This window comes from Sycon ciliatum, chromosome 9, assembly GCF_964019385.1.
Source record: "Sycon ciliatum chromosome 9, ocSycCili1.1, whole genome shotgun sequence".
Classification (NCBI taxonomy): Eukaryota; Metazoa; Porifera; class Calcarea; order Leucosolenida; family Sycettidae; genus Sycon; species Sycon ciliatum.
In genome coordinates this window covers 10,845,834-10,861,231 of record NC_088651.1, presented here as the reverse complement: position 1 = coordinate 10,861,231, position 15,398 = coordinate 10,845,834, and the positions used below count along the sequence as shown (strand labels likewise).

Sequence of the window (15,398 nt, the reverse complement as noted above, 5' to 3'; positions counted from 1 at the left end):
GGTCGGATTTCACTTGCAACCTGTGCATCAGAGGTTTGCCCTTAGGAAATAGAGGTAGTATACATCTATCACACAACCGTAAAGGGCAGCTCTTTTGGTGCTAACTCCACTCAGCGAATGCATCTACACGGGTCGCATGATGTCGGTCATTGTTGTTCCACTGCCCTCAGTGCTAGCGCCATGATCACGTTCCACACAAATGAGTTACATGTGCATGGCCAAAATGTGAACACCACTTACTTACGAGAGCGTGTTGAGATGTCAAGCACTAGCTGACTGATTTTGAAGAATATTGATCGTATTATGTACATGTAATTGTACATTAAATCACTTTTCCTGTGACTTCATATTTTGTTGAACGTTACTCTGATCCTCTACTAGGACTGTGGGTAGGCTTTGACAAAATAATGCCAGCAGAAAACTTGATGGGATTTGGTACTTGTTTGTGGTGTGTGTTTACCATGCTCTGTATGGATGATGAAGCTCAAGGAGCAGAATTCGTGTCTTTTATCGCACTAAATCAGCACCTTCTTTTAGGCTATGGTGCGCAAGCCCACGTTAACGCCGAGACCATAGGTCGGTGTTGTGGGCTTGCCTCACCAGCACAGGCTTGCTTTGCAGCCCCTACTCTCCCTGCTGTTTTGTTATTGTATAATCTGTTGTCTTTTCCCCTTCTGACGAGTACTAGTAGGTTGTGTACTTGGTAAGAAAATCGAGGATTTGCCTGCTATAAGCTTAAACTATGATTCCGCCAGCTTCACTGCTTCTCCAGCAGAATTTGCCAGATTTTCTAGCCTCATCCGCCAAGGCCTAGTTACGGGCACAGGAAACCTGCTCTATGAAGTAGCTCCAATCTACCAGGCTGGAAGAGCAAGCGCCATTCCTGGTGCAGTTCAGCTGCGGTGGAGGCGCTCGGCTTCTTGCGCTGTGATCGCCGCACTTGCTAGAGTCAACATGCCCTCAGGGCCATGCGGCATGCCACAAACTACGCACAGCCGAACTGCTGCTTGCTGATGATAAGGACCCGTGGCGTTAGGAATTGAGATCGACCGAAGTCAGTAAGTACTGTATTCGTTGATACCGCTCCGCGCACAACAGCAGCAGAGCAAAAGAGAGTGTGCCTGCAAGTGTGCTGAAACAATCTTCGAAGTCACTTCACCCGTGAAGCTGTGATCATCACATCAGGTTGTCTGTATTCTGCCGTTGAACACTGTGAGTTGCAAAGACTTATTATTGATTGCTCCTTACACATCTCCTCCTCCAGGATCCCCTGGCCCTGTTCGTATCCCTTAGCATTTTCGTACGATTAGGCATTAGGCATTATTCTATATTTCCACGATGGCCCATGGCCAATAAGGAAGATACACGAAATTGTGATTCAAATCAGTCCACAACCATGTAAAATCAGTCTAGCAAGTAAGGAAGCCAACATACTGCAGAGGGATGGGGTTACAGTGGGGTTCAGTGTGAGCTACTACAGGAGCATATGACTGTATGATAGAATGAGGCTAGACGGCATTGATTTAAACGCATGCTTGATTTTTGTTTCACGCAGGTCGGGGCGGGGGGGGGGGGGGGAGGGTAGTTGGTTGAAACTGTGAAGGGACAGGTTGATGAGTAATGTCAACAAATGAGCTATGATACCAGCAGCAGTTGGCTGGCATGGCAACGTATTCTGTTGCGTAATTTGGAATTTGAGCAACACACCCACTGGCACTGGGGCCATTTGAACGGCAACACGAAAGCTTGATTCACACTGAACCACCATGTTGTAGGTGTCCATGCATGTCAACATTACACTACATGCACTGTGAAACCGTTTTCATAATCCGAAGTCACGTGGCATGTCCTGACCGCGTTAATGCCCTACCCACCAGCACACGATCCTTGCATACACGTACCCTTGCCTTCTTTTTCGTCCGCCAGGGAAGTGGTTGGTTGTTGGTGAATGATGTGAAGGCATGTCTGCAGTGGAGTGGAGTTTCTGCCTCTCCATATACATGTATTATATTAGACTGAAGGATCAATTTTGATGTTATAATGTGGTCGTGTTCCCACGAAGTTCCCGTCTATTTTTGGCCATCCCCTGGCTGCACATTGCGCGGGTAACTGAACACATCTCAACAGTGTCAACGTTAAGTCATCGTTTTCCGTCGGGCGGGCTCAGTAACATCGGTATGTATGCCCTGGGGAGACTTCTCGACAGCTCGCCTCGACCATGGTACACAAGGTACGCAGAACATGGAAATAACTGTTGCTGATTACTAGGTTTCAAGGGATAGTTGTTTCGCGTAATGTCGGGCAATGCCGAAGAATTCGCCCAGTGACAGGTAACATGTGCCGATTCGATGATTTCTATGATAGTGTAGAACGATGTGATAGTGTAGAACCAACGCAAATGGCTAACAGTCACCTGGAGTGGTGATTTATGGCAGGGGGAATTTGCAACCTCTCTCACTCACTAGTAATAGGGGTCGCGATTCGATAATGCATTACACTTTCTTCGTCACGCTAGCAGAGCAAAAAAATTAATGGTAATCGAACAACAGCAGAGTACACGGATGCGGCTTTACTCTTGCAGCTCAAAGCTCATCTCAACTAGGATCGCGCGATGTCGTTGTGCCACTTCACCGCAGTGCTCGCCACCGCAGCGCTGTCGAGTTGAAGGAAAACTAATCGATTGCTGTAACGATTGCCACCTTTCCGTGTGCGCGTGTACGTACCACTGTACCGTGTCAAACACCCAGCTACTTCACCAACTGTGAGCGTCATATGGGGGAACTCAACGATCGCTAGATAAAAATAATTACATCCTGAACACAAAGTCACACAAGGATTCTAGGGTGATTCACAGAAGTGTGATCGTCACCCGATAACAGGTCACTACTAGTATGTAGTCTTGCAAACCCATTGACTTGGTGCATGCCAGAAATAGATAGGAGCTTGCACAACAGGGGGACGAACTTATCACGGGAAGTTTGTTTACGCTTCAACAGTCGAATAGCAGTTGGCTTCACTATGACCAGGTCTTGTGTGTGAGCAGACCTTTTGCTCGGTACTACTAGTATTGCTAATGGATGCGCTCGAACAAGTGAACTCTGCGTTTATGCCCAGGTCGTTCTGATATATCACGTAATACCTCTCTCAAACACTTCCTCTGCAGGCAGCACGCAATATGGCGGCACTGAACGAGGTCCATCAAGAGACGAGCCAATCCACGTGCTGCGCATTCCACGTTTGGGCTCCGTTTATAAGACAGCTTCGCACCTGTCTTCATAGCGTGGACACCCCAAGTTGCCTGAAGTTGGCCGCCATCTGGAAAAGCCCGTTTCTTGGCACTGACGAACTGCATGGAGAGGTCGGGTGTACCATGCCAGTTCCTTAGCATACTCTTTTGTTCCTGTTGCTGAGGTCGCAGGCAATCAGTTCACTCCATTAACCGCCAAAGCTTGTTAGAGGAGGAGACAATGAACACAAATCAGAAATGTTTAGTTGGTTAGATAAGTAACAATTAGCTTTCCTTTCCAACGTACATGTATAATATGCTTCACTGGAGAGAGAGTGGCAACATGTCAACTCTACACAGTTGCAGCAATTGCTCTTTGCATACCCTTCCCGTCCTCTACAATCATGTAGACTCTCTACATGCACATGTAGTTCTAAGACGCTATTGGGGAGAAAAAACACAGTGCAGTCCAGCCCGACCATGTTTGGGTCGGGGACTTTCGATAGCGGAAAACCCCTACAGCACATCAAAACTGGATGTTGGTTGGTTGATGGTGATACCAAGACTGGCAAGAGTACAATGATTGTCATGCGCATGTACATTGTAAGTTCCAGGGAGCTTGGTCTGAATCATGTACAACGTACATGGACACGTACATGTACATGTTGATGGCGTACATGTACATATACATGTACGTGTAAATCACGAAGAAGTGTAAAAACAACAGAAACATGATTAACCAGAGGAGTGGTGTGACCAATCGAGAAACCGTTCAACATGCCATTAAGGCACCCATTTTGATAATCCAGGGGATGGCCCACGCCTGATACTGCCGTTGCATTATAAATCATACGTGATGACTGACCAGGGAGCTTGGTATACTCTTGCGTCTTGGTGGTACTCGTACCAGCGCACGTATTGCTATTTACCCCCTTGTTTTTCAATATTTCATGATCCATTTTTCATTGCCTCCCCGGGCTAACTTCCATCTGTCTGTTTCTGGCTAGTATCAGTTCTATCACACTTATCAACTTTCCTTATTGGCGTCACGTCATCGTGGAATAAAACATGTTTTAATACGCACTACATTAGTACCCCCCCCCCCCCACACACACACACATGTACAGACATGTACGTACACACACACACACACACACACACACACACACACACACACACACACACACACACACATACACACACACACACACACTCATTTATACAAAGAATAATAATAATGTATTGTACGTGTACGGTATATTGGATGTTTACGGACGAACTAACCGGAGAAAGAAACTCCATGTGCTTATACTAGTAACCGGAGAATTCATGATTAAAAAAAGGCGACAGGACAAAATCATCTTCACCCCAACCACAGGCTTTCAGCAACGGCCAAACCTTGTGAACACAGGAGGGGGAGGGGGTGCATGTACATGCAGGTAAAAGCGCATTGCATGATGCTTCCTGAAAACAATCTTGAGTCAGCTAGCACTGGGCCTGCAATGCGTGTCCCAGTGAAGTCCCCAGAACTACATTGTACATGTAACATTACACGGCAGAGCAGGTCGCCTAGGCACAAGATCAGTTGTTGCAAGGAGACACTAGTACAATGTTCATTGTACACCATTGTCTGTGCTGTAGACGCCGGCATGGGGCATGCATACTTGCAGAACAATCTGATATTGCTGCCAAATCGTCATGGTAACGACACAACTACACCAGTACACTGACTGTCTAGTATGTCTGAGTATAGTATTGTATTGTATTGTATTTTATTGTATTTATTTTACTTCGGTGGCTCAATAGAACAATGTACTACCACAAAGAGGCGCGAAAAACCGATCATAGGGAGATAAAAAGGAAAAAGAAGGGGCAAACCAGCTATGCCTGGCTTGAGCATAAAGTGCTAGAAGCAGACAAAATATAAACGTAAATAACTGAAGGACTAATGGAAAAGAAAGGTACAAAGTCGATAGAACCAACAACCATGAGTTACACAATATTCAGTGCGGTGTGCAGCACCTCGATCCCTGTAGTAGCACATGCATGTACATGTACATGTACATGTCATATACATGTACAAAGATCATGCTCAAACACCACCACAGCTCATAAAAAGCAACTGATATGCGAATTGTTTGCTCCTTGTAACAAAATATGCTACATTTGGTGCTTCATACTTTTTTGAAGTACTACCTTGAGTCAAAATGACCAAAATGTGGGAAAATATGCGCAAGCATTTTCGGGCCCTCCCTAGTGCAATGTTCTCAAGACAACGAAGTAGTCCAGGCGTCAGCTGCTCGACAAATGTCCAGTCGTCAGAAAAGCTTTATTGTGTTCGAGACGAAGGGGTCCAGCACTAGTTCTAGTCCCTGGCGACACGACTTGGAGATGGCTCCTACTTGCACTGAGATCGAAGAAAACACTTCTCGATCGGGACAAATGCTGAAATCATGCAAGCCCTGGTAACTGTTGCTTAGCCGCGGTACTCCGTGTAGATATACATGTAGTTGTCAGAACACTCCCTGAAATCCTCGCACGATTGTGCTGTGTTATAAAGTTTTGCACCGGACCAGAGCTCGTAAACATGCCGGCCTAGCTCCAGGCTAGTAATTAATTTAGTTGTGACTCTGGCGTGGAACACGTGCTACGCGGATTGTGTAACGAATTCGACAACTTGTCCACCTGCATGCGCGATGCGACATCAAACCTCTCCAAGAGACGGGATGATCTTACATCTTGGAACCTGTGACTGAGTTCACGGGGAGTCATAAAGCCTCCACTGCTCACACTAGCAGTAGCATCATGTGAGGACTCGGGCAATGCAGCATAATAAAATAATTGTAGAGAAGATGGTGATAAAACACACCTGGTGAAAACTCCGCAGACTTGCACTTGCAGCACGGGCCACGGGACCATGTTGATCTGTCAGGGTTCAAGAGTTCATTTTGATACTGACTACCATCGCGCATCGTAGCCCTAGCCCGGCGTACAAAAGCCTAGTAAATTTTACTAGCAGTACCGGTAGTATAGGGGGTAAAATGGCGTAGATCTACATACGCGAGAGGGAGCGTAATCTACAGTCTTGATCTTGTAAAGTCGTCAAGCGTTTGCCTTAGCACCTGCATAAATCGAATGTGAAATTGGCAATTTTTGATAAATCTCGGACTTCCGTTGAACAGATCTTCCCACATGGCGACCAGTTACATAGATTACCGATGGGCATGCACGTGCACGACGTTTTCAAGTGTTGATGGTGCTGTGTCCGCTGCTGCGAGCTTGGCCGGTGCGCAAATCAAGAGACCTCCTTCTACAGTTCCAGGATCCTCTGCGCATAGTAAACAATGCAAGGCTGCTGCAGCAATACGCTGGCTTCAAGTTCAGCTATTTCAGGGATGCGTCTTCGATGGACGTCGGGTGAAATGCTTCGCGGAGTAGCTACATGTAGCGCTAGGCGATGGTACGATACGTATATGCTACGTAAGACACGCATGGAAATCACAGTTTACTGGAGCGGCGAGAAACCAGCGCAGCAAACAACCCCATGATGCTGCAGCTCAGTATCATGGGCCTGATCGCATCGACGAATTTCTAGCGCAGCTTGTCGCTGGTGCTAACAATTGTTATCGATCTCGGCACTATGTTTCACTGCCTGGCCCAGCTTTGAGATGTCGAGAGAACAAGTCAACCCATCGTAATGAAAAGGTTTATCTACTTCCTCTCGCCGACTGGGGAGCTCAGTTGGCGAAAGGCTCTCCTCCTGGGTCCAGATAACAGCTCCGTAGTCCGAAGACTAAGCCAACCCTAGCGAGGCTGCCGACTGCAATGTGGCTGCTCAGACGTCAAGGATATGGATCGCCAGGGGCTGGGGCAGTGTGTCTCTGCTTGACACTGGCTGTGCTGTACCACTATGCTCTGCCCGCAGAATGTGCAAGGTAAGACTATGGCCCGCTTGAACTCTTCTTGATCCTCATACATGTAGGACCAGGGGTTCAGATTGAGCCAAATACATCAGTTCCACTGTACACTGTTACCCACGTCCTTTCCAACAAGCACAGGACATTGTCAGTAGCTGAGAGGCAGTCATCTCGCCTCAGCATTTACTCCATTGCTCTGGACAAAGTAAAACTAAAGTTCTTCCTCATAATAATAATGATCCTGAGGGAACCACCGATGGCCGTTTCCAACCGTAAAATTGCAGCGGCAGATGCAACGCCTAGCGGCTGGAGCAAAACTGCCTTGTGAAGAATTGGCCAACCTATCCGTAACTAAACCCTTTAGAGTCCAATCCGATTTCGTTGATTTTGACCCGACACGAAAAACGCTTATCTTTGTCCTCACCCTTGCTGCCATTGCGTACCTGAGAGAGAGAAAGAGAGTGTGGGTTTGTGTGTGTGTGTGCGTGTGTGTGTATGTGTGTGTGTGTGTGTGTGTGCGTGTGTGTGTGTGTGTGTGTGTGCGCGTGTGTGTGTGTGTGTGTGTGTGAGAGAGAGAGAGAGAGAGAGAGAGAGAGAGAGAGAGAGAGAGAGAGAGAGAGAGAGAGAGAGAGAGAGAGAGAGAGAGAGAGAGAGAGAGAGAGAGAGAGAGAGAGAGAGAGAGAGAGAGAGAGAGAGAGAGAGAGAGAGAGAGAGAGAGAGAGAAAGGGTACATGTGTAATTTTGTGTATGTGCATGCGTTTGTGTTTTTGTATGTATGTGTATGTATGTGTACTACATATGTGTGTATGTGTGTGTGTGTGTGTGTGTGTGTGTGTGTGTGTGTGTGTGTGTGTGTGTGTGTGAGAGAGAGAGAGAGAGAGAGAGAGAGAGAGAGAGAGAGAGAGAGAGAGAGAGAGAGAGAGAGAGAGAGAGAGAGAGAGAGAGAGAGAGAGAGAGAGATAGTGTACATGTGTGATTTTGTGTATGTGCATGCGTTTGTGTGTTTGTATGTATGTGTATGTATGTGTACTACATATGCTTGTGTATGTGTGTGTGTGTGTGTGTGTGTGTGTGTGTGTGTGTGTGTGTGTGTGTGTGTGTGTGTGTGTGTGTGTGTGTGTGTGTGTGTGTGTGTGTGTGTGTGTGTGTGTGTGTGTGTGTGTGTGTTTGCGTGAGTATGTGTGTGTGTGTGTGTGTGTGTGTGTGTGTGTGTGTGTGTGTGTGTGTGTGTGTGTGTGTGTGTGTGTGTGTTTGCAAAGCCCAACAAGCACGCATGATTGCATTTGCCAAGACTGAGAACAGGATCAAGCAGCTGGTACAGACCGACCAAGAATCGAGCTTTGACATTCTGTGATATTGGGGTAGAGTGAGAATTCGGGTAGTGTGAAACCTTTCCAGGACATGCAGCACTCCATCCAGATGCAGTCTCACGAAGGAAAAAAAACTCGTCAGTAATCCCTGGGGATGCTCAGTGCTGAAGGACATGCCCCAGATTAACCCTAGTAAGCTGCAGTAGATTGGGTGTGGGCTGTACAACAATGTACTGAGAGTACACTCCACATTGGCCACCATTAGAAACGATGCCTGCAGCTGATCCTAGTGCTTCAAGTAGGGGCAAATGGGCTGCAGTCTACTGGAGAACGCATTACAATCACTCCTCTGCCGGACATATACAATTTAGCAGAGGCTTTTTGACCAGTAATTGGTTTTTAGTGACTGTTGAACACTTGTCAATACACAATGCAGTTGCTTGTTCCCATATTAGTATGCCCTCGTTTCCTGATTGCTAGCCCTACTTGGCACTGTCAGGATGTGGGGGGAGGACTGCGGGTGTGTGGGGAGCACTAGAGAGAGAAGAAAACCTGGACTGCATGCCAAGCTTCAATACAATCCTACTTGGGCTGATGGGATTTGTAGCCAATACTTAGCTATGATAATGCAATCCCATAGCAGTTGGTGTTTGGAATCCTGCAGTACAACTGTGGGTTAAGGAGCATGTCCATGTGCACCATTGGACCAATTGTGAATGCCATCATTGACAGGGGGTGTGACCCTCACAGATCGCCTTTCTGGCACTAGCGAGTTAAGACGTCAGATGATTCAGTTCCTGTAGCTTTGGGAGATCAGTAGATCAGACCCATCACCAAATGTGCCCCCTCCCCGCCAGCACCAGAACCACCACCAGCAGCACCACCACAATCGGCACAATCATCGCCACGGATACAGTCATTAGTCGGGTGGATGTTACTGTCCACAGATTATGTCACGAGTATGTGCAACTCTAATCGAATAAGTTTGGACCAAATTCCCATGTGTACCTGTGTGCCAGTAAGCTAGGTGTTTGAGCACCGACCACAGTCTCCCTGGTGCAGTCTCACCAATGCCTCCACTCTCTGGTACAGTTCACTAGACTAGGTCCCGCACATGGGTGCGTCCGCTATGACAAACTGCGCAACCCACTCCGACTCTGGGCGGCTTTTGGTCGCCAGCTGTGGTAGCGATCAGAGTAGCTCCGATTGAATGTGTCATCAAAATGGTGACTCTGTTGGGGAAACTCCCAATGTCTGCTGCTGGTAGCCATACACTGAGGGTGGCCTGATGGTGTTCATTCCACTGTTATACCCAGTAAAACCTGCACCTTGTCTATGCATGTCACCCCTAAAGTTCGTAAATGTGCTACTAGCAACCATATGCATGTCCATGTAGATGTATCCGCTATTCAGTTTTGACTATACTGGAAGCCCCTGTAGAGACCGCTTGATCCAACGCTGCATGTGCTGTGATCGGAACTGGGAAATCGTGATCTGACCTGCGGAGAACATTTCAGCTGCGAGTCAAAATCACCCGTAGCACGATGATCGATTGTACACGCAAGGTTGTCACTTGTCAGACCTGCCCTTTTCTTTCGCCGCTGGGCCCTGGAGTTGGAGCCGAAACAGGTTTTAGGCATTCACGTTGAACTGATTTAACACTGCAGCAGCTTAGTGCAGGGGCAAATAAGCCCTGCGGAGCCATCAACCGCTGCACTGGAACTCGTCATGTTGGTTTAGCCTGCCAATTGTCGTTGATGTTAACATAGTGTCAGTCTGGGGATATCTCCACAGCGCTGGCATCAGTATATTAAGCGACTGGACCGATAGTAAACAAACAGTGCACATGTGTTGTTATCATTAGGTCATCAAAAGTTACCACATCAGCCAGCGAGAGCTTGGGTTGGTTGTGGGAGTGAACATAGGAGAGAAGTATTCACGCAAGTAACTGATATCCTTCTTTTCCGAGCTGGTTGATCGGTTATCGGGATAAGTCTCATCACGGTTGGCTGTTGTGTGAGCAGCATTGGGCTACATGCCTGCTCTGCAGCTATCTCACATTTTATTCGTTTTATACAAAAGAGAAAGACCAAGGAACTACAAGTTACGCTATACTGTCCACTAACACCACCAGTCTTGGTCTTTCTCTTTTGTATAAATTAAACCTTGGCTCTCCATCTGAGTTTATTCATTTTTGTTTGTCTTTGCCTCTGGGTGCAGGTATGGCAGTTTCAAGTGCAAGATCGGCCGCGAGGTCGTGTCCAAGGGCGACTTCAACGATCGCACGTTTGCGCCGTTCGTCTCCCCGCAGCACCGACGCGGCAAGGACCAGTGCGGAGGCAAGTACTTTGACGACCTGGACTGCGTGTTTGAGTTCAGTGCACCGGACCGACACTTGGCCTACGTTGAGTTTGTTGCAATCAACCTGGACCGTGAGTGCAACCATGACTTTCTGGACATTGAGACTAAACACCGGGCCAGTATAGTCTGCAAAGCTCACAACAGAAAGCATGTGTACTATGTTTCTGATGATAACGATATCAAACTGAAGTTCAAGACCAACCGGGAGAACAGCTGCCGTGGATTCGCTGCCTTCTTCAGCTCCTTCCCGGAAAGTAGGTGAACGTGTGTGTGTGGGGGGGGGGGGGAGGGGGTGTTTGTGTGTGTGTGTGTTCTTGTGTGTGTGTGGGGGGGGGGGGGTTGTGTGTGTTTGTCTGTCTGTGTGTCATACTTTCTACTCAAAGTAAACATACTTCTTGACCAAGTACAGTGGCGTCGGACACGGTGCGGTCACTACCGTATTTACCGTATTTACCGTACCCCTTTTTACCTCAGGCACCTCATGACTATACACTGATCTGGACTCTAAATTTCGAAAAATTCCGGCTCAGCCATCCCTCCCCCACTAGTTACTTGTACTTCAGATGGCAGACCGTACCACAGAAAATACCTTCCGGTGCCCCTGAATTGGGATACTTCTGGCTATAACATCTCTTGTGTAACCAATGGTGCTAGTGAAGCTTATATAATTATCAGAGATCCACTCTGATGTTGCCGCCCACACTAGTAGCAAGCACTACCTTCACTGGGGAAGGTGGGGGGGGGGGGGGGGGCACCTTTTCCCCACCCATTTACTGAGGTGTGGTGAGCCCATAAGTGGGATAATTTCCAAGTCCAACCTAGATTTTGTGATTTCAGGGGATGCAGGATGTTGAGCGGTTCAATAGACAATGGAGTCATGTTTCCGAGATTCTTTTGCGATCTCTCCTCTCTCCTGAGGAGACCCATGTGAACTGTTTTTGGCAGTGAGAAATTATAAGTACAAATACAAATCGGTCTGTTTGTTTGTATGTATGGTATGTGTCTGTGTGTATATTTCTGATCGACCTGAAACGGTTGACCAAATATGCGGAACTTTGCTTCTGCGTAGATGAAGTAGGAAAAGAAACCGGTGAGTGCCAGGCGAGAAACTGTGTGATTCGCCTGTCTTGTTCTGTGCAGACAAGCGATGGAGGCGTGCACTAACACCACATGATTATCCGACTGTTAACTCCACTCTCTTCACCGATGACTCTCGTACTTCATCGCGAATCCTGGAAACGGATGAGGAAGGAGCGCCTTTGTTCAGGGAGAAGCGCCGTGCCGGCGAGAAGAAGTCGAGAAAGGGCGGCGTTGATGTGGATGATCTGGTGGATGTGGATGTGAGTAATGCACATGTTCAGTCTCATGCTAACGTTATGCTGAGTGAATACTGGCGGCTATGATCCTCCCCCCCCCCCCCCCTCCCACCCTTTCTTCAACCCACATAGCTCCTCCACCATCTCAACCCCCTCTCAACCTTCACCCCCCCCCCCACCCTTTGAAAGGCACAGAATGGTTGAATCCTTAACATGCAACCTCTGGCGCAGCAAACGCCAAGGATTCTGTCACAGGAATTTGAATTAGGGACACATCTTATTTTCAGTCCCTGCGGGGTCCACCACAGCTAAGTGCTTGCAGTGCCTCTTATCTCTTGTAACCTGTGTGTTCTGTTCAATGAGTAGGAGAAGGAAGACTTTGACCCACTTGGGGCATGCCAAAGTGCCTCATGAAATTTGAACTGTTGACTGGGCGTGGGGTGGGGGTGGGGGAGAGGATGGAAGTGGTGACCTACTGATATTCCTAGTGTGTAGCAAACATTTGATAGAATGTTCAAGAATGTTTAAATCAGACCTGATAATCAGGATCAGAAGAATGCAAAAGAGCAGCCAGGTGGGAGAGGGGGGAGGGGGAGGCACCTACATCACTTCATTCACCCATATGGTCTTCTTGATACTTTTCCAATTTGCTTCCGCATCCACTTCCTCGGCCTCTCATTGATACCCAATCCAACTCCATATATGTATGCATGCTGGTAAATGTGTCACAAGGCCTACACACATTGTTTAAGTTAATGTACTACTCATTTCTGCTGTATCATGTATGTCTTCTGCTATGTTGTATTTGCTCAGACAATGATGGAGAGCTTCAGGCGCTCGGAGGCGAAGCATCTAACCAAGTGCCGCGACCAGGTGCGGAAGAGCGTCTGGGAGGACGACTGCTGCAACATCTGCCAGTTCAAGCAGATTGACAACTGCTTCTGTGAGCGACTGGAGAAGAAGCGTGGCCGACGCTCACTGCGATACCCCCGATCCAACGACAAGAAGGACAAAGATGAGAAAGACAAGGACAAGAAAGATAAGAAGCTGAAGAAGTGTGATTGTCGGCGTGACTGAGCCCTGTGTCCTGAACAATTTCAACCGGCCCAGCACAATAGATCATTGGTGTGACATTAATAACATACTGCCTCCACGATCCACAAGCTATGTCAACGCTCTCTGAGCCAAGGTCCTCAGAGCATGTACGACCATGTACATCGTCTTTTCGTGCATTGCAGACTCGTCTGCACTGTGCCGCGAAATGAAGCCAAATGTCGTGCAGCAATGAAGACTACATTTTTTAAACACCTTCTCTGACCCACAGGCAAAAATGTATGACGTTTAAAAGTAGAGGGTGGAAGGTGATCATGGCAGTTTTCTGTATCAGATTGGAATAGAACAGATGTATTGTGGGCAAATCCAATCCTCGACTAGTAATCTGTAGTGCTGGCTTACACTGCTTGTACATGTAGATGTCTGCTCTGCCACACTGACAGGGCACAACACGCCAATCTTTAGCAACACCACGGAATTTTCAATGTTGATGACTACCTTGACACAGTAGCTGCGTAGACATACATCTGTACATGTACGCTGCTATATATTTTTTATACTTTTATGTACGCTGCCATACTTTTACTGCCATACTTTTTTCGTAGCTGCTATACTTTAGAAATTCTGCCCTCCGAGTGCCTGGTGGACGAGTTTGCCGAGATTTTAGTTCCGCTTGACTTGCATTGTAGAACGATAATTCTTGCCTGACTATCTACTACCATGGTCCGTGGCATGTGCAAAAGGCGCCTTTTCTTCTCTTGGGTATTATCTTAGTCGTGTGCGCTGTTTGACGTCAGATGGCATCTCGCAGTCACCAAAACCACACTACTGTAGCTGCATGCTGACTGACAGTTTCATCACCTTCAAAATCTCTGACACAACCGCCACTCATCCCCTATTCTCCTTTCTTTTTTGATTCATTTGTATAATAAAACACGTCCTTTAGATTAGCCACACGGTCTATCAGTCAGACCTCGCATAACCGCGCACATCATTTTTCCACAAACAAATATCCGGATAGGCGAGGGAACCGGATAATCGAACACACATACTGTATGTATGCATGGCATCTGCTGTAAATTGGTAACCAGCGATTTTCTTCCAGATGGCTAGGGATCCGGATAAACGAGGACCGGAAAAGCGAGGTCTGACTGTATTCTTCAAGCATTTCTGCGGGCACACCCTAACGCGTGTGTGGGTATTTTCCTGTTGGATAATTAGCTCATTCGGATTAAAGAATGTAATCTTATGGATCCACGCACAGGGCAGATCGAACACCACCTTTCCGCTTCCGTGGAACGCCACCACCCCACCATCAATCGTCAGATACAGCTCCTAAACACCGGTGGGGGGGGGGGGGGATAGATCACATCCACCAACCAGAGGCCAATGGATGCATGGTTACTATGGCCACCAAAGTATACAGGAACGAAACGAGGTCGACTCTCTAGTTCCCTTACCTCGTACATGTACTACCAAGAATATACTCTTGGTAGTACCCATTGCCCACACGGATTTAACTCAAACTCGAAGTTTTTGATTGCACATCCTGCGTTAGGCAGAGGCACATTTCATGCATTGATAAGACTATTCATGCTCCGCCCATACTGCCATAGTCCTTCTTGATAAGCCAACTAACAACGTTAGTGGTCAGGAGTGTTGTGTTATACATAACAGAGCGATCAAAATTGACACAACCTACCGTCCATACTAGAGCCGCCTCAGCTAGTGCAGAAGCAGTCTAACTCTTGAGAGCATCTTTTTCTTGTGTGCCATTGCACGCCTGGCATGCTTGCTTGGCTGCCTTGTTTCGGATCCAGCGTACATACATGCTACTTTTCACTTGTCGACATGAACATTTTTTACTCTTCACTACCCATTATGCGAAGAAGAGGCTGGTACGACTTCTGCGATACTTCTGTGAATGGCCAACGGTCCTCAGCGCTTGTTCAGCACCTCCATGAGCGACACTGACTCACGCTGCTACTAGTATTTGGTGTTCAGGAGGTGTTTGTCGCGCTGGAACGAAGCATCTCTGTATGTTTGTATCCCTGGTGATGGTTTGGTCTGGGAAACACTACTCGAAGTATAGTATGAGTATGTGTATATAATGTGTATATAATTATAAGTGGTGCTCTTCAGACAACAATCACACATCTTCCTCAGCCTACTCCAGCTCGACTGATGAGGGGCGAATTCCTCGAAACACTGTGTA

General features: G+C 47.4%; 1 protein-coding gene across 1 annotated transcript; it reads left to right on the top strand.

Annotated features, from left to right (window-relative positions):
• Positions 1-6,640: 6,640 nt before the first annotated feature.
• LOC135824901 (uncharacterized) lies at positions 6,641-14,110 on the top strand. Its single transcript, XM_065337645.1, has 4 exons — positions 6,641-7,161; positions 10,674-11,068; positions 11,955-12,154; positions 12,944-14,110. Exons 1-4 carry the CDS (start codon positions 7,052-7,054, stop codon positions 13,205-13,207), a joined length of 969 nt encoding a protein of 322 aa, XP_065193717.1. The 5' UTR covers positions 6,641-7,051; the 3' UTR covers positions 13,208-14,110.
• The last annotated feature ends 1,288 nt before the right edge of the window (positions 14,111-15,398 follow it).